The sequence below is a fragment of the Anabrus simplex genome, chromosome 5, assembly GCF_040414725.1.
Source record: "Anabrus simplex isolate iqAnaSimp1 chromosome 5, ASM4041472v1, whole genome shotgun sequence".
Lineage (NCBI taxonomy): Eukaryota > Metazoa > Arthropoda > Insecta > Orthoptera > Tettigoniidae > Anabrus > Anabrus simplex.
Window position 1 is genome coordinate 107,856,738 of NC_090269.1, and position 20,174 is coordinate 107,876,911.

Consider the following 20,174-nt stretch of genomic DNA (forward strand, 5'->3'; position numbering starts at 1 on the left):
GTATATATCTTAACATTAAGTATTTTTTAGTATAGTGGCATTCACTAACATGTTTTTCAGCATTGAAATAGACTGAGAATAAGCTATGTATCTGTAAACAGGTTACTGACCCTCTTATTCTAATGAATACGACGTCCCCGCATATTTGCTGCCCAGCAATGCACTTTGAAACATCTCATAAAACTGTTGGACATAGTATTGGCATTTAACATAGATATTCGTACTTGACACCAGAATGTCAGTGATTCTTGATAAACACTTACAATTGTATCCAACCTCAGCAAATATAATTTTTAAAATATATAGAAATCATGGGGCCAGGGAAAAAGTCCTCTAACTCCCAAAACTGTACCATATGTATATATCTTAACCTTAAGTATTTTTTAGAATAGTGGCATTCATGTTTATTTTAATGGCATTCTTGTTTAATTTTAATTTTAGTAGTATTTATTCTGTACAGTCGCTATTAAGCAGGTTCTTCAACAGCTGAAGATGACCTATTTACAGGTCGAAACCGGTACTGTCCTTTTATGTAAATAATATTGACACTATGTAAAATAAAGTATTGATTAGGTGGAGAACTCATCCTTCATACTTGTGTACTTAAACTATCAATATAGACTATTGATACGTGTTTCCTTACTTTTAAAGGAGATTCCAAATACCAATTTTCATGCCTGCAACATGCTAAGTTTTTGAGATATACTGTAGATATGCTAATTTTAAAAATTCACCCCTTTTTTCAGTACCCCTTAAGTGGATTTCCTGAAAACGGATATTTATGTTTCTTTACTTTTACAGGAAATTCCAAATACCAGTTTTCAAATCTGTAATATGTTGCATGTCTGAGATAATCTCCAGATATAGTCTTTTAAAAATTAACCCCGTTTGTCACTCCTGTTCACCCCCTATTCATTGGATTATCCAAGAACACAAAAATACGTGTTCCTTTATTTTCAAAGGAGATTCCAAATACCAATTTTTACGTCTGAGATACAGATATCCTCATTTTAAAAATTCACCCCCATTTTCACCTTCTTAGCGACGGAATATCCAAAAATCCTTCCTTAGTGAGCACCTACACCTTAATATAAATGTATCCCCAAAATTTCATATCTTTATGTCCAGTAGTTTTGCCTCGGCGATGATGAATCAGTCAGTCAGTCAGTCAGTCAGTCAGGACATGTTATATAATATATAGATTATATAATTTGTTAATTTACTAATATGTATTAAACAACCCTTGAATCATTTCCAGAACAATGTAATAATAATAATAATAATAATAATAATAATAATAATAATAATAATAATAATAATAATAATAATAAAATGGAGAGGCAGCACAATATGAATGCTACATTAACATAAATGTTTTTACACTTCTTAATAATATTCATCAATACATAAAAAATAATCGTATAAAAAATTGAAAGTGTGATTAGATAGAATCTAATATTCTCTCAAGAAGGAAACGCAGCCGGGCTGAGTGGCTCAGATGATTGAGGCGCTGGCCTTCTGACCCCAACTTGGCAGGTTCGATCCTGGCTCAGTCTGGTGGTCTTTGAAGGTGCTCAAATACATCAGCCTTGTGTCAATACATTTACTGGCATGTAAAAATCTCCTATGAGACCTTGGGATCTCCGAAAACCATAAAAGTAATTTATGGCACGAAAAGTCAATAACATTATTATTGTTAGTATTATTACAAAGGAAACATGCCATTTTGTTTTTAATGTATCTTTTTCAGGTATTTCCTAATTTTATTTTATACTGAATGAGTTTTGGCAGACTGAGGAACCTCACAGTTATAGACTAAGTTGAAAATGAAAAGAAATGGCTTCCATGAACACGAATTGTGAAGGAAAGTAAAGAGAAGCCAAGGAATGTCCAGATTATGCTGGATGGATCTAATTAACCCTCCAAGTGATATGTGAAAACCTCTTAAGTGATAAGCGACTGTAACGTCTTAGTACAAGTTTCTTTTAAAAATTCATAAAAAATACAAAATGACAGTAAAATATATCATATTACATATCTTTTTGTTCAGTATAAACTAGAGAATGTGATTATGTAATAATATTGGGTACATGCCTTGATTCCATTTTATTGCGGGTGGTGAATTACATTTTTTAACTTTTGAAAAAAACAATGTTTCAACTTTCACTGTACGTAGCTTCAAAACTATAAAAGACTGGAACAAAACGTAAATGTATAAAATGTTCACCATTTTGTTAGCAACAAAAGACTTAGAGTACATATTTACCTTAAAACTAAAGAACAGAAAGTTATGTACAAGAAACCAAAACTATGTACATCTCTTCGGGCATAATTCTTTACTTTGAGTCACTTGCGAGAGTTTTTCTTTTCCTCCTCTTTACTATGGGCCGGGAGAAGTGTTTCAACTTATGGTAGCAAGTAGGATGTATGCCACAGTTACACTTAGGGCACCAGAATTTGCTTCTCTTTCTTTTTATCATCCTCGTTTTCTGATGAGTCACCACTCAAAGAAACTGCTTTTGGTATTTCGTCACCTGGCAAATCACTGTCATCACTGAAAACATGATTTTCATAATCTTCTTCTAACATATCCTGAATATCGTCAGAACAACATGGATCGCACATTTTAGTTTATTGAAAACCAACCAATCAAGTAGAACAACATTAGAAAACTGCCATGCGGTGTGATGTTTTGAGCGACTGACGCTAAGATTTGTTTTAGTCAGTACATAAGCAAGAAGACCTATTCGATAATTCAGCTAGGTGAATTGAAATAGCCAATGAACTGAACTATTGATTAGTGCAAAGTTCGACGAAATTCATTAAATGGTTGCCCAGCAACACGGCTCTAAAGAAATGAGTCGTTAATTACGACTTTATCATTTCACAAAGGCATAAATGAGTCGTTATTAACGACTCATATCACTTGGAGGGTTAAGAGCAGCATGAAGCAGTGTAATCTGGACTGGAACATGATGAGCGGTAAGGAATGGTAGAAAGGTAGAGTAAAATGGAGAAGCACCTTTTTTATTTCCACCTGTCTGGATCTGGATAAGGGGAAATTATGACTAAAATTTCTCTGCTTCACTTGTTTGAAAACCCACAACACTCTAATGAAATCCTATTCTCTTTTTATAGGAAAGAACACACTAATTTTGTATGTAATATATTTAATATACAGATTCATTGTTTACAAACAAACATTCTGGCAATTATTGTGGAGAATGGGTCAGGGGAAAAGGTGAGTATTTGAGGATCACCACAGAAGAAAGTGATTACTTTCATTACATAGAAAAATCACTTTTTCCTACAATCATAAGTATTGCTTGATAACTAATAATACATTGCTAATTGTAGAGTTCTACAATGTTAGCTAACACTGGCCTATGAGAGAATAAAATTAAGTTGATCCAAAATACCACCATTCACTATAAAATGTTGGCACCATATCTTTTATTGTAATGGCGGAGATTCAATTCTAGACAAATAAAGAAAAATTATAAAAATATGATGTAAATATGGCTGGAAATATCTGTTGTAAAATGCCACATTAATTGTTGTGGTACTATTCCACAAATATGCATGTCAATTTTCTTCACTTCTATCCAGTGACGACTGAAGTAGATTAATGAGAGAGACGAAAAAGAAAACACTGAGTACACTGTTATGCATCACAACCGTACACCCTTAACACGTATAAATCACAGAATAGGAACACTTCAAGAATACAAAATTTAGAATATTCTTTTTATCTTTCTTCCATTTGACAAGTTTAGTCAAAATGTTTATGAAAACATGCAGATTGCACTCTTTATTGAGAATGTTTCCACTGCTATTTGATCGACGTTTTGGGTTGTCTTTCAATAACATTACCTACAAAAAGACCTTTTCTTCACTTAACATTATCACAAGTTCACACTAAAATCAGTTATATCACATGGCAAAAATTTGTTTCCTATAACGTGTAATAAGACCAAGTCTGTTTGTTTTTATCTCATCATGATGAACCAATATATGAAAACTTATCTGAGACCAGGCAAGTATTGGCTAGTCAACAATGTTTTCTTTCTTTGTTAAAGAAATTAACTAAAACTGAGAAGTAACTGCTGTGATGTAAATGATAAAAAGGTGCAATACCTAGTAGTTTTTAGAGTACAAATGAGAAGTGTTATACAGGAGGACTCCTACCAGGAAATGTGTCTGGGACTGATAATGCAAAGTTGCTTACTGTACAGGTTCATTTGTTCATATATATTTAGCAGCTTTAATTACTGTAAACCACACCACCAAGTTGAAGTTGACAAATTATTGAAGGTCATTGCTGCTGAAGGGGAAAAAAAATAAAATAAATAATTGTCCCCTTCATTCTGGAAATTTTTAGAATGCTTTTAACTTTTACCATCTGTATGCACTATGATTCTATCAGTAGATTCTGTGCATATTTGAATAAATGTATCACATAGAAACTTTTCAAATAACTAACTGTTCTATACAAACAAGGACTTGTAGATATGAAAGTTACTGATTAATTATTTCATTCTTTAGTGCTGGTATCCTTTTTGCAATGATGATAAAAATTAAATTTACATGTTTATACGAAGTATTAAGAAAATTTATTAGCTCTTAGTTGCAAATTAGCATCAGAATCTATTGCTATGAGCAACCTGCATAAAGGATAGGATTTCTCTTTTGTAATAATTTCTATTAAAGTTGTCTTTTATTCTCTTATAGAGTAGTGTTTGAATGGGAAGAGTTCTGTCAGTTCTGTGACTCCTAAAATGGCTCATTATCTGTGAAATTGTCTGTACAATCACATTAAAGAATTATTTTAACTTCAATAGTTTTTCCAGATGAAGAAAAGAATGAAAATATTGGGTACAGTTCCACTGCAAACAAATGTGTGGTAAATTCTCTTATGTTAATTTATCTCAGTGAGATTACAACTTAACTGGTTGCATCATGATGGACAAAATTTATCTTAACTGGTCACATAACAATTGCTCTTTAGTGTCCAGGAAGTTATGTTCTTCTCTGGGTTCCAGCTCCACTTCGTCATGAAGAGTCAAACTTGGAAGCTGTTTTGTGTCGGCTTTGTCATGATGAGTTAAGGCTGGCCATCACCATGTAATGTTGCTCTTCATGTTGTGGGGCAGATTTAAGAACAGATGATCCTCCTGGAGACATGGGTACATAGTCTGGTTCTGTCTCCGTCTCGGTCAGCAGTCGTCTCCTCACCGGCCAGTGATCCCATGGAGCGCCAGCAGGTAGGGATGAGCATGAAGCAGAATAGCTCTGGAAGCGACCCTGCTGTAGAGCAAGAGGAGTTGGTAACACAAGTACAGCTCCTGGAATTTTGTAGCCACACTTGCTTTTCTCGTCCAGAGCTTCATCACTCATGCTGAAAATGAAGGGGAAGAACACAATTATCATCTTCTAGTTCTTTAAAGTTTGTAGGATTTAAAGATTTAGAGGGAAAAAGAGATGAGAATGGATTAAATATACCACTCTGTACTTCAGTATGTTAAGTACTAAATGTTTTTGTGCCTTTCTACACCTTCCAATTACGATAAAATCTCCACGATGCCTATAGCCTGGAATATGGTATCTTGGTCAAATAGACTGTTCTGTACACCAAGAGATCATCACTGAAGCTTTGTAATTGGAGACTATTTGAAGTTCAACAATGAACTGTTCCCTCTTTCTACAATAATACAATACATTGAAGAAATGAACAGAAAAAAATCTTCTAAGATATGCATTTGTGTGAAGTTCAGAGTTAAATGTGTGATTGTCAGCCTGATATACTGTATAACAAATAACAAATTGTGAACCTCATTAGTGGTGATCATATACAGCTACAGTTATTTTTGTTGTTGCTGTATGTGAGGAGCTTGGAGCATTGTAGTAAACAGTACCATATGTGGTTCCCCATTTTCACACAAGGCAAATGCTGCAGCTGTGGCCATGACCACTACCTTCCCAATCCTAACCCTTTCCCATCATTCCATCACCGAAAACCTTCACTGTGTTAGTGTGATGTTAACTTTTCAAGCGGTATTGACAGAATAAATCATCATAGCTGCATGGCTTCCTAATTGGCCATGACGGAATATTCCGTCATCACATTGTAAATGTCTTTCGGCGATGGGTACGATGACTTATGCCATCGTAGGATCCAAGATCACTTTCCTTTGTGTGTGTATGTTAGTTTTGAGCTTTGCCTACAGCAGCACTCTCTAAAACCACGTGACCGGGCGAAATGTTTTCGTTCTGCACCCAGCTGGCAGCCACCCAGTACCGACCGCCAGGCTGCTGTGAGAGGTAGATAGTACATCATGGCAGGTGCAAGCGGAGCTCGGAAACGTCTGTGAGAAGAAGAACTGTTTGATTGATTACACTGTGACAATTCGGAGAGTGATGTGCAATCTGATAGTGAGACTAATGTTAAAATGTCAGGAGATAGCGAGTGCAATGGTGAGATCGACTCAAGTGAACGTCTATTACAGAAACTATTATAGTTTTATTTTGAGTCCACCTTGTCAATACACCTTATAATGACAGAAAATTATTAATTTAACATATATGTCTTGGGAAAATCATCCATTTCCTTCATCAATGATGTCAGTTCAAGGAATAAAACATATAACACTATCTTTTGTTTTTTCTTACAATTTAAAGAAGTATTGTATTCTAATTTCACCTTATGAATGAATAAAGAAACTAATGAAATATTATGAAAATTATCATTACATAAAATTTAATATTTTGTTGAATTGAATGAGAATACCTAAATCAGTTTTTAAGATCTTCAAATTTTTTTTATTTTTTTTTCTTCAACTGAACAAATGCTAGTTTGTACAATGGGTTCTCTACTGTACTTCTTTCATTTAAACTTGATTCAAGGTCATTTTTTGTGCAAGATAAATTTCTAAATTTTCACAAAACATTCATGAACTTTCCCTTTTTGGCCAAATGTATTAATTCCATGTCATTAGAAATGCCTGTAAATTTATGATTATTTTCAACCATTTGCTCTCCCATTGCCGAATCTCTTTTATGTTTGACTGCATTAACAGGTTCTTTGTACCTTACAGCCAAACTTCTTCCAGACTGTCCTATGTATCGCTGTCTACATGTTTGGCATGTCAATTTGTAAATTTCTGATTTATTAAATATGCATTTATTCTCTATTTTATCCGAACTGGAAATTATCATATTAGTATTATTATCAGTTTTGTATGTGACATTGATGTTCCTTTTTCTGAAAATTTTAGTCAGTTGATAACAGTGCTTATTGTATTTCAAAAAGTTAGAACTGCAGATTTATTTTTCTCCTTTTGCTCTTTAATTAAAGTTGTTTTTGGTTCATTTTTAATTTTACTTATCATTCTATTAATAAATTTTTTGCAGTATCCGTTACTACGAGCAATTTGGTGGATTATATTTGTCCCTATCATAATTCTTCCTAGACATAGGTATGTTCATAGCTCTATTAATTAAACTGTAAAATGTTGCCTTTTTATGTTGACCTGGATGATTGGAATTGTTTCTGATAATAGTACCTGTTTGAGTAGCCTTTCTGAAAATTTGAGAATCGAAATGACCAGAATTTCTAGTAACTGTTAAATCTAAATAATTTAAAGTTATACCATTTTCAGATTCTTTCGTAAAATGTATCTGTTTATCCAAACTATTGAAATACTCTAATATACCATCAGGTTTAACCCTTTGTTCATCGATAATAACAAATATATCATCAACGTATCTCAACCACAGAGAGTTACAATAATTAAAAATTTTCCACCTTTTTAATACTTTTTATTTGCCTTTTAGCAAATTTTTATTTGTAAACAGTACATGTTTTGTTCTCACTTGGGAACATCTTCAGCTGTTGTTAAAGCTTAGGTGAATCGCTAAGTTTCTAAACACGTTATTTGCAAGTATATTGATTCTCTTAAAAACTACTAGAATACCAATAAATTAAATGATATTAAAACAATGTGGGGGTTAATGGGTTAATGAAATGAGACTGGATGATTACATAGTTGGTCAGCTTAAAAACTATATCTATTCATTGGAATAGTTGTTAAAAGTTTCACTTTGTTGCATTAAAAATGTCTGTCTTCCGGTTAAAAGGTTTTAAAAATGATTGACTTCATGACACTGTTCAAATTGTTGTTGAATGTTTTTTCTCTTTCACTCCTCCCAGGTAAGCTGTTATTTATTATGAGCTTGCTTAAAGTGCCCTAAATTGAGTCTAATGCGGAACTTTGAAGCTGATTGCCGGGCAATTTTTGGGAAGGGAGCTTCTGCATAGATGACATGGGATTTTTTATCAATTCAAAATTATTGCTTGTTAGAAAATTCTTAGTCTTTTCAATATAATCTTGTCTTTCTATCAGCACTTTTATCAGCTTTGTCACAACAATATTATTACAGTATTATCTATCTTCTTCAATAATTTAATATTCTTATTCAACTCCTTATAGGTTCTCTATAGTATGTTCTGTCATTTTGGATAATATTCTACTAACTTCGTATCTAAGAGTAACCTGTTCATCAACTGGTAGGTTAGCTATGGCCACTTCAGTTTCAGCTATTAACTTGACCAAATCTTTTCCATTATTATAATTCTCCTTTTCCCAAGTGAATTTAGGTCCTTTACTTAAAATGTTCATTTCATTAACATCAAATTTAACTTGAGTTAGATTTCTAACAGGTTCAAAGATCTTGTGTTCATTATCAACCAGATTCTTTTTCTTATTATTATTACCTTTAAAGTGTTTTACTTCATTATCAAGTAAATTTTGGAACTTCTTATCCAATATTGTTTGTTTCTTACTCAAAATATTATACATTGAAGTTTCTATGTTCTTCTGTAACCAGTCCCACTCTATTTTCGATGCTGTTTTGGCTATCATTAGATGTAACTCATGTAACTCATTATAAAGTCTGTATTTTTTAAGGAAAAGAAGCTTAATTTCATTCCTGAGCCATACTTGATTAACCTTATTCTGTGTTTTTATCTCATTAGGATGTAACTTCCCTCATTTTGCAAGGATATCAAATGTTTAGGCACCAGTTTATAAGATAAACATTTTTAGAACAACTATATCTTTAGAGATTTTGGAAATTTTAATTTTTAAGTTCTTAAATCTGTTAAACAATTTCTTAGCCTGGCTGGCATACCCACTATTGATAAACTTAACCATAATAGGCATTTTATTTGATCCTGTATTGACTTGTCTGAATCTATTAAAGAAACTATTATAGTTTTATTTTGAGTCCACCTTATGAATACACCTTACAATGATAGAAAATTATTTATTTAACATACATGTTTTGGGAAAATCATCCATTCCCTTCATCAATGATGTCAGTTCGAGGAATAAAACATATAACACTATCTTTTGTTTTTTCTTACAATTTAAAGTTGTATCCTAATTTCACCATATCAATGAATAAAAAAACTAATGAAATATTATGAAAATGATCATTAGGCTATATAAAATTGAATATTTTGTTGAACTGAATGAGAATACCTAAATCAGTTTTAAAATCTTCAAGTTTTTCTTCTTTTTTCTTTAAATGATCAAACACTAGTTTGTCCCATTGCCGAATATCTCTTATGTTTGACTGTTCCTTTGTACCTTGTAGCCAAACTTCTTCCAGAATGTCCTATATATCGTTGTCCACATGTTTGGCATGTCAATTTGTAAATTCCTGATTAATTAAATATACATTTATTCTCTATTTTATCTGAATTGAAAAGTATCTCACTAGTATTATTATCAGTTTTGAATGCGACACTGATGTTCCTTTTCCTGAAAATCTTAGCCAGTTGATAAGAGTGCTTATTTTGAAAAGTTAGTGCAATTCTCTTTTTCTCCTTTCGCTCTTTAAGTAAAGATTATTTGGTTCATTTTTAATTGTATTTATAATTCTATTAATCAATTTTCTAGAGCATCAGAAAAGACACCCAGTTTGACTAGTCTCTGAAAAATGAACCATACGGTTAAAATTGTTTTGCAACTCATGGCACCGCTTCTAAACAAAGGGTATTGTATAACAATGGATAACTGGTTCTCAAGCTCAGATTTATACAACAAGCTTTGTGATAAGGAGACAGATGCAACGGATACATTGCGTCAAAATCGACAGGGCGTTCCATCAGAAATAAAAAACAGCACACTCAGGAAAGGAGAAAAAGTGGCAGTTTATAATGGGAAACTCAGGATAATGAAGTGGAAGGATAAAAAGGATGTGTACCTCATAAGCACTACGCATGATGATACCATGGTGTCGTGTAGGGAGAGAGGGAAAGAAACCACGAAACCAAACTTAGCTATTGACTACAACTGTCAGATGGGCAGAGTTGACCTGAGTGATGCGTATCTCGTGAGCTATTGAAGTACTTGTAAAAACTGAAGAAGTACTACCAGAAGCACTTCCGTCATATGCTGGACATATGCTGCCTATATGTCTACTTGTTGTACAAGAAGTCAGGAGGTCAGGATACTCTATTAGAATTCCAGACTGATTGAGAACATCATAATGAAGCACAATAAACATGAAAGACTGCAGCCAGGCAGACCTTGGAAGACTCCTCCCCCAACAAGAATCAACGCCCCTCACTGTCCCTCATACACTGTCGCAACAGCACACAAGGAAAACTCTACTCGGCGGTGTGTTATGTTTTACTGAATGGGACAGGGACGAAAATCTAGGTATGAGAGTGAAGATTGCAATGTAGCCCTGTGCACTGCACAGTGTTTTCAGCGCTACCACACAGTTGTGGACTTTTGAGGACTACTTTTACGGAAGTGGAAGCAATGCTTCAAGATTGATGAATATGAATAAAGTATTGTAAAGTAGAGAATAAGTGTTGTGATTGTGATACCTAAGACTATTTCTTTTATTCTGTAAGTAAATATGATATATGAAGAGGAGTTAGTAATGTAATGCCCTGACTGAACTTTACTACAGAGGCTTCCTTGGAACTGTAATCGTTTTTGTAACTTGATAATGAGTGTGTATTTTTAAAATCTGATAAAATACTTGACTACACAATAGTATGTTATTGCAGGTTTCCCGTTGCTTTCCTCAGTGAGCCAGATGCTTTGCCCTCTGTCCTATGATCATTTTTTACAGCTTCATACATATTCTTTACTTTTTTTTTTTTTTTTTGCTAGGGGCTTTACGTCGCACCGACACAGATAGGTCTCATGGCGACGATGGGATAGGAAAGGCCTAGGAGTTGGAAGGAAGCGGACGTGGCCTTAATTAAGGTACAGCCCCAGCATTTGCCTGGTGTGAAAATGGGAAACCACGGAAAACCATCTTCAGGGCTGCCGATAGTGGGATTCGAACTTACTATCTCCCGGATGCAAGCTCACAGCCGCGCGCCTCTACGGGCACAGCCAACTCGCCCGGTATTCTTTACTTTTTGAACGTGTTAAAAATACTATACTGCAGAAGAGTATCTCACCAGTACCTTATGGAAAATGTGCCTCTGTGTTAGTAACTACTCGAAAGAAATGTACCGCTTGAAAGGTTAAACAAGTAGAAGTAAACACCCTGTAATACTTGAAAGTTAGAACTTAGAGCTTTTTTAAAGCTAGTGCTGAAGCATTGCCCCCTCTCTTTCTACTTGTCAGGCAGAGAGTGCACAAGGTGCTGTTGGTGGGAGGCCATCTGGCTAGTTTTCCATTCACATGCCATTATGTAATGCTCTGGTGGTGTTAACAGTCAAGTTACTCCGTACTTTTTGCTTTATTAATATTATTATCGAAGTTATACTGTTATTGTCATCAAAATATTTTAAATTGTTTTGCACATCGTTTAGGGTTTTTTTTAATGAGGTGTTTAATTTACAAGTAATTTTTGTTATATCATTTTCCTGCAACGACTACATCTTTTGCGGAAACTGTACTTGAACTGTTATCGATACTGTTATTATTGTGTATAAGGGAGTAAATGTAAGTCGGTGACTTTCATGAAACAAAGATGAAATTGAATGAAAGAGTATCCTGTAAGACCTTATTTTAGTGATAAAAAACAACCTACTAAAACGTCTTGAGTGGCAAAGATGCTGTGCAAATTTAGAAAATTTGCTACAGATAAGAATATCCTAACCTACATTCCAGACTACTACTTCTTTGTCATTTGGCCCTACTGAGGACCACGGGGCTCATACCTTCCCATCACTTGGGCCTTCTGTTTTTACCTCTTCCAGTATTACTTCATTTTCTGGCTGTGAGCAAGCTTTCTTTCCTCCGTCCACGTAGGTCTGCTGGTTCCTGTGTTCTTTCTACTCACAAGTGACATTGGAAAAATTCCCTGCTGGATGGCTTGCCAAAACTGTGGGCAGTCATGTATGGACTCATGTGGGATCCCCAGTTGTTCCAGATCTGACTTGACCAAAGAGATCCACTTGTTCTTGGGTGCCTTCCCTATACATGGCATAGCAAAGATCCTGTTGGTAAGTCTGCAGGAGTTCATGCGGGTTAGGTGCCCATAGGAGACCAGGCGCCTGTTTCCTATACAACTAACGATATCTTTCTGATGTTTGTATAGCTCATCATTGTGCCGAATTCTGTAATTGCCTCCCTCTTCTCTTATGGGTCCCAATATTCTCCTCAGGATCTTCCTTTCTTTGAGTTCTAGTTTTCTGAGAGGGCCTTTCCTGGTCATCACGAGACATTTAAGTCAGAGTAACATCTTGGGGGATTCATTAAGTGCTAATGTAAAAAGTGTTACAAATGTTGTTCAGAAATTAAGTAGTGTGAAGAGTGGGGAATTTTTTAAATTTGCACAGTCATCAAGGTTGGCTTGGTAAGTTTTTCTTGCAATGTAAATTTCGATGGCTTCTTTAATGCTCAAAGATTTCCTTCTTTATTTCTTTTTCTGTGTGTAAAACTTTTAGATCTGTGTTAATCTGTGTGAAATGGTACGGGCTGTCGTATACATGCTCCTCAGAGGATGAATACCGAATGTACCTAATCCCATTTTTGTATTTTTTGTATCTGGTGTGGAAATCAAATTCCAGTTTGGTTCTTGACATTTGAGTTCAACTCCTGATTTGAAGAAAAGGTCTTTTTTTGTTTAGATTGCATTTATCAGTTTGCTTTTGTGAAGTATTGTTTATTCTGAATGCTATTTTAAATCCTGGCTTTTTGAAAACTTTAGCTATTTTATATTTTTTATTTACAAAATTAAAATCTACAGCGAAACCTCATCAATATGTTTCTGCAGGGACGAGGAAAAAAGAATGCGTTAAGCAAGAAAACGTACTAATGAATATACAATTATAAACTATCCAACAGTGATATGGAAACACTAAATACGATTTTTGCCGACATGAGGGCATTTTATGTCATATATCCATGGGTACAGTGAAAACTATAGGCCTATCTACCATTTCTAAAGATGAGAAGAAAGTATTAAAAGGTGTGAAAAGCATGAGAGAACAAATGAATATGAAAACCTTTTCTGCTAGGGATTATAAAATAAGTTCTGGTACACTGAAAGGTGTGAAAAACAGCAGACAACAAATAAGAAAACGTGCACAGGGGCCAAAAAAAAAGTATCAAAGTATTTTTGCAGATCACACTTTCTAAAAAAGTGTTAGTAGAAGCCTTTTATTTCGGAGCAGTGGGTTATTAAATATTATTTTCTGGTCACACTCTTATACGATGAATTGGAAGTTACACTCGACATGTGCAACTGCGAGGCATGACTTTGGCCGCTACTTTGAATTGAACAAAACTTGGACCAACTTGAGTGATAGAGTCAAAACTCAAAAGGTCCGAATTTCAACATTCGCGACCTCTGCACGCATAAGCCAGTCCACTTTCCGACAGATTTAAATTTTGTCTTCCTTATTAAGAAATTCTACAACAATTTCCTTATCCATAACTAGCCCAATCAGAAGACAAATATGCACCATGCTGGTCAATTTCACTCGATTATGTTCCTAATCCAGACATAGGCTACCATATCATGCGACAAATATTAGCTACACCAACTTATCCTTTGAAGTTCAGAAAAGCCTTTTCCCATAATCACGCAACTGTGGCGACGGCTCTTACCCGAGTTGGAAATCATGTTCCTTTCAGAAGGGATGACAAATACAGTAACATTTTCAGATCTAGGAAAAATGTGATCTACTAAGCAGTAATAGCAAAAATTCGTGACAAGATAAGCGAGGTATTTTTTATATAGATTTAATATGATGATAATCGGGACTTCAAATTTCTGATGTGCTAAGCGGGAAAACGTGTTAATGAGGAATGCGCTAACAAAGTTTCACTGTATTTATCATCTTCAGTTGAGGGTTTGTTTAGTTTTTCTGTTTTATTTTCTAATAGCCAGTCTATTGTGTTGGGTCTATGGTGGTTTTTCTACCACGATTTGTATTATTATTTGTAATTTGTTGTTAAAATGTTTTGTTCATTGGTATGGTTACAGCTCTGTGTATCATTGCATTCAGTCCTGCTAATTTATGTGTGGTTGGGTGATTGGAATCGTTGTCTAATGTGTATGATGTTTGAGTGCAGATGTCATCATGTAGTTGCTCTAGGGAGCCGGTGTTACTCGCTTCATTCGGGACGGCTGTCAGTCATGTGACAAGAGAGCAGCGGACAGACAGGTTGCATACCGTGGCAGTACTGTACTTGCCGCTCGAAAATGTTACCATCCGAACAACAGCAATAAAATAAATAGCGGCACATAAATAAATCATCTCTGAGGAATTATGAAACATTATAACATAAATAGAGTTGAGTAGGGTAATATGAAATGTACGTACATCCTCAAATGTGGTATTTTAAAATTTTTTCAAAATGCTATCCTTTTTCGGCCTTCATATTTATCATACTTGTTGGCACGACATAAGGAACAACAGCGCTGCAGATTAAATTTTTTAATGTGATTCAATATTTTATTATATATTAAATATTTTGTGTGTTATTTTCTTAAAGTATCAAATACTCTTCTTCCTATGAAGGTCTGAAACTTGTTGGCGTTGGGGGCCTATGCTGTGCTGTACTTTCCGGCATAGTAAATGCAACATTTACCGGCTAGGCTTGAACGTCGTGTGGTGTGAGGATAAAGGCAGGAACACACTACTGTCACCTCACGTGAGTTCACGTGCATCGTGTCGCAATCTAACCCATCCAGAAAGATGTGCTATACCTCTGCACCACTGACCTTCAGTGTGTACTACGTCATACACTTCCCCTACTTGCTTGCTAAGCTGCTCTCGTTCCTCAAGAGCGGAGAGCAAACTGGCTCCGAAGGCACTTCGCTCTCGATTGACGATGCCTGTTTGAGTGGATTTGCTGTGTATCTAGTTAGCCAGTTTATTTTTGAATATGACAAATGTGTGTTGTAATATAAATGATTCAGTTTCGTGTGCTTGTGGTGTAAATATCAAACAAAGAAAATGCAGGAATGATGCTATTTTGAAATGACATCACACCAATCGATTTCTTTCTGGTTCCATTGTGAACTTGATTGAATTGCAGCTTATAAACTTCATTGATTGAATTGTGTGTAAAGAGTTCAGTGTATCAAGCAAGTGCTGTGCATTTGTGATGTTATCATAAACTCATATTACATCATCAACATATCTGCTCCAGAGCAATATTCCTTTAGAGCATTGGTCAGTTAAGAGATTGTTATTAACCACCTGCGTGCCACGCGCCGATCAGATCGGCTTTCGCTCCTCGCGCGAAAAGTGCCAGAGCCGACTGGATCGGCGCGATGATTTCCTAGTGTTTAACGGCTTCTGCTAACAGATGCCTCTGGGTGTTTTATTCCGTTAGAAAGCTGAGGTTTCAAGCTTTTACGAGAGTGGCATAGTTTTGGCCTTGGAGATCTTTGACACGAACGGAGGGAGTTAATAATCTGTGATGTTCACAAGCTCTGAGTTGTTGACAACATGGCGAGCTGTAGTAGAGATAGTTTGGTTGCCGGCTTGGATGACGATAAGCTAATAGCATACTTAGAGGAAAATGATATAATAGCAGATGAATTAGAATCGGAAAGTGATTTTGATAGTGACGTGATACCAGGAACATCGCCATTATCACCAGTACCAAAATGGAAGTGCTATTCTGGCCCCAGTATATCGGGTGTTCAGGTCAGTAGGTACTCGATTGCAGTCTGTGGAACCAATTAAAAATTCACTGCCAGTTCTGAGTGATTCAGAAAGTGACAATAATGATGGAGCTATGGATGATGCGAGTGATAATGACAATAATAATGAAAGCAATGTGAATGCTAATGTTTGCTTCCGAGAAATTTTTCCGAACCAGTTCGATAGGCCTACCACTCCCGTCATATACATGGAACTCGCTGGGCCTAAATATGCGCCTCCACATAATGCCCCTGTAATAGATTATTTTCAGTTCTTCACTAATTCATTGATAAATTTGATGGTAAATGAAACAAATATGTATGCCCAACAATTCGTCTCAATATATGCGTTTTCACCACAATCAAGAGTTAAAGTTTGGCGGGCTACTTCTGTATTGGAAACGAAAGCATTTCTGATTGTAATTTTTAAGGGTGTATATTGTTGAAATATGATCATTGTTAAGTTTTCACTAATAATTATTGTGTACTCCAAAAGGGTTATGCATTAAATTATTGTTCAATGCCAGGTACGATTGACAGTGGAACAACAATTTCAGTGAGGAAAATGATGAGTGCAGATTTTAAAAAAATACGTTTTGGGGTGGTTGTAGGTAAATTAATTACATTTTTAATTACGCTGTTTTGTTTGGAATTGTATGTGTATTTTACCTATGTTCTTGGATTTAGGCAATGTTACAAACTGTATTTCCAAAATTAGACTAAATCTTAAAAATAAAAATGAAAATTAACAATTGTTAAATTGTTGCCAATTTAAAAATACATTGGAGATGTTTTTCACATTTATAAGCATTTCTTGGTAAAGTCAGAAGTATATTTTATATAATACTGCAAGAATAATGCATATATTTAACAAAATAAATTTTTAATTAATATTTCTCTGAAAGTCTGCAGAACCACTAAAAATAGCTTGGCATTCTTAGCCAGAATTTCAGAAAATTGCTTGGCACTAAGAGGGTTAATGCTATTTAGGAATATGTTTGCTGTTATTCCTGATCAGTGATGACTCCTGACTTCTGGTTTAGGAGATGTAACTGGAAAAAATTGCTAACATCAACGCAAACAGACTGTCATCCCAAACACATTTTTGAAGTGGAAACAACAAACAAGGCCAAGGGAAAAGTTTATTTCTGATCTCACATCCACTAATCCAATGGTCTGTTTGATAAATATTTCTGTTGAAATGACGAACACACGACTTAAGTTGTGCAGTTACATTCAGAGTTGGACGCGGTTGTCCTTCATTTTTAATTCTGTTTTTCTCTGTACAAGAAACTATACTAAATGGTTCTTTTAATAATTGTTCTATTACACAATGGTTAGAATTCAATTCGGATTGCACGGTAGAAATGCGTGATCTTGGCGCTCCAACATTCATGCCTGCTGAACTACTCTGTGATTGGTGTGATGTCATTTCAAAATAGCATCATTCCTGCATTTTCTTTGTTTGATATTTACACTACAAGCACACGAAACTGAATGATTTATGTTACAACAACACACATTTGTCATATATCATCGTTTACAGCACATGAAAAGAACCACTCACAAACAAAAACTCCAGTATTTCACGAAATAGCAAATAAATCCTGGCCACACGCCATAACTTACAGGATTCATTCCTGCACCGCCCTCTTCCGTATTCCAACTCCACGAAAGATAATAAACAACCAACAAGGGTCAAATGTCCATGCTGCCATCTCTGGAGTAGTTTGGCAATTAGTAGCAGTTACTAGCCAGTCATGCTCGTTTCATCCATCTCTGAGTATTGAAAACTGTGCATTTGAATTTTATAAAAATACTTCCATTTAAATATGAACAAGGAATATTTATTTTTCGTTGAAAATACAAGAGATGTAACACATCAATCGCATGTGTGGGAAATTCGCCACTGTTCCTGATAATGGTGATTCCATGGCTAAACCTTCTTTCTGTGAATCTGATGTTGTTCTCTCAGGATTGAAACAGGTCATTCTTTGTTTAATAATTTGTTTTTGTAGGGATGTAATGGTATTGTAATCGTTATGTTTAATGTTCGACAGAGTGGAGAACTTTGTCACATTAACCGAGTCAACAAATGGAAAGTAAGGTTTCATTTTTTACAAATTTTTAACTCATGAGCGTTTAGAAATTACTTTTCTTTTCTTCATGGCTTTAGTTGGAATAGCAATATCTAATTACTCGTTGCTCTTAAAACAGGAATAGTTCAGAGACACAGAGGGTTTACTTTATCTTTCTCTGCACAGAGTTAACATAGGGGAACTGAGTAACTTTCTGATACATTATTCCATTTTTACTCATTCTATTCAGGTTACTACTACACATTCCAGATTTTTCTTTGTAAGAAAAACCAAGAGAAACTAGACCTGCTGAACGAACATATTTATCATATTCTTAGATATAAAGGCAGTAGTTTAAAGGAAAATGGAAATACAATATTTATTTCTGACTAGCATTTTCTCCTCATGAGAAAACCAATTCTCTGACTGAAAATATAGTTGTGTAAACTAACCACAGATTTGAGGAATTTTTAGAGCTCAGCCGATATTCACAGAAAGTACATACTTCAATTACTTTTCTTCTCTTTGTGGCTGTGGTTGGAATGGCACTAGTTGCTCTTAAAACAGGAAGACTTCAGATAAACAAAGGGTAAAGAAAACGACAAGAAAGGCTTCATTGTCGATCTGACCATCTGATTCGAACACCATGTCGGCCAGCCTACTGAAGTTCATCTTGAAAAGCAGAACATCCACGCGCCCACCATTCTGTTCTACAAAGATAAATACCAGCTGAATGAAGTAGAGATTATCGGCCTAATGGTTGGCGCTCGCGACACAATACCTGTGTTGTTCATAGAATTCTGGAAGGAGTTCAACCTGCCTACGAACAGCATTGAAAGAATAGTTACCACCACCATATGTGGATCTGTACACATCCTGAAATCTCACCTGTTCGGACCTCCATAAGTAAAAAAACAATCCGTATCACAGCTATATTCCCATACGATGAAACATTCTCTATCCTGACATGTTTTACTTTGTCCATTGTGGCAGGAATTGCAGGAAGTCATCGATTTGTTCAATAAATATATATGAAACCTGCTAACAAGATAGTAAAAAAAAAAAGAAATGGATGTAAGAAATAAGTCTAAGCAACTGAGCACTAGGTGTTCAACTAACCTAGCTTTTGCTTGCATGCTGAAATTATGCTTCCTAGGAGGTAGAGGAGGAGGGCAGCTACTTTCTTCATATGCCTTTCCCCATCCAAGTGACGTAGGGTTTTCATAATGATTCTGCGTTTCCTTCTCACTAGATCCACCTACTGCCGACGAGACATTATCCTCCAGGATCTCTTCGTAGATCCCAGATGCAAGAGAGATTCCCGATTCTCGCCGTGGAGAATGCGTTGAAGTAGAGTTCGTTCTAAAGAGAGCTCCAACTTCCTCTCCTTCGTCATCGCTGTCATAGCTGCCTATGTGTTGATACTCGTGGAGAGACTCATTATCTGTTTCACTGCAGCCAGGTGTAGAGAACAACAGGCCAAGTCCAGCAGAGATTAGACTACTCGCAACCTGCAAAAATAAAATGTTATGTTTATAGCTTTGATAAGTAAAAATCTAGTGTCACCATAATAAACATATGACTGCATTGGTGTAGTGTTCAAGGAGGAAGCTTTATTCAGTTTCTCATGCTATGATCTCCAAAACCACACCCAGGTGACTGGAGTGGGACATTGATGGTGATGATGATGAAGATGATCTCCAAGGCTGAGTAAATTTTGATAGAAGGATGCAGAGGTCATACCAGAGGTTTTAAATATGACTGTTATGACAAGACATGGGAGTACCAGACATGTAGCCATGGATAAGACGAAGAATACCTTGACCAACGTGTTGCTCTGCTTGTCATTAAGGGCATTTTATTCCTCCTGTGATGTAAAACCAATTGTTAGAAAAAAAAAAGATAGATTTGTATTAGGTTGCTCCTAAACTGGAGTACAGATGCTTCCTGATAGTT

At 35.4% G+C, this 20,174-nt stretch overlaps 1 protein-coding gene across 1 annotated transcript in view; it reads right to left on the reverse strand.

Moving 5' to 3' along the window:
- Positions 1-3,153: 3,153 nt before the first annotated feature.
- LOC136873813 (uncharacterized) overlaps positions 3,154-20,174 on the reverse strand; it is a 902,018-nt gene continuing 884,997 nt past the window's right edge. Inside the window, exons 12-13 of the mRNA XM_067147067.2 lie at positions 19,338-19,729; positions 3,154-5,398 (exon numbers count right to left, since the gene is read on the reverse strand). Coding sequence (XP_067003168.2) covers positions 5,095-5,398; positions 19,338-19,729 — 696 coding nt within the window. The 3' untranslated portion in view covers positions 3,154-5,094. The remainder of the gene's footprint in view (positions 5,399-19,337; positions 19,730-20,174) is intronic.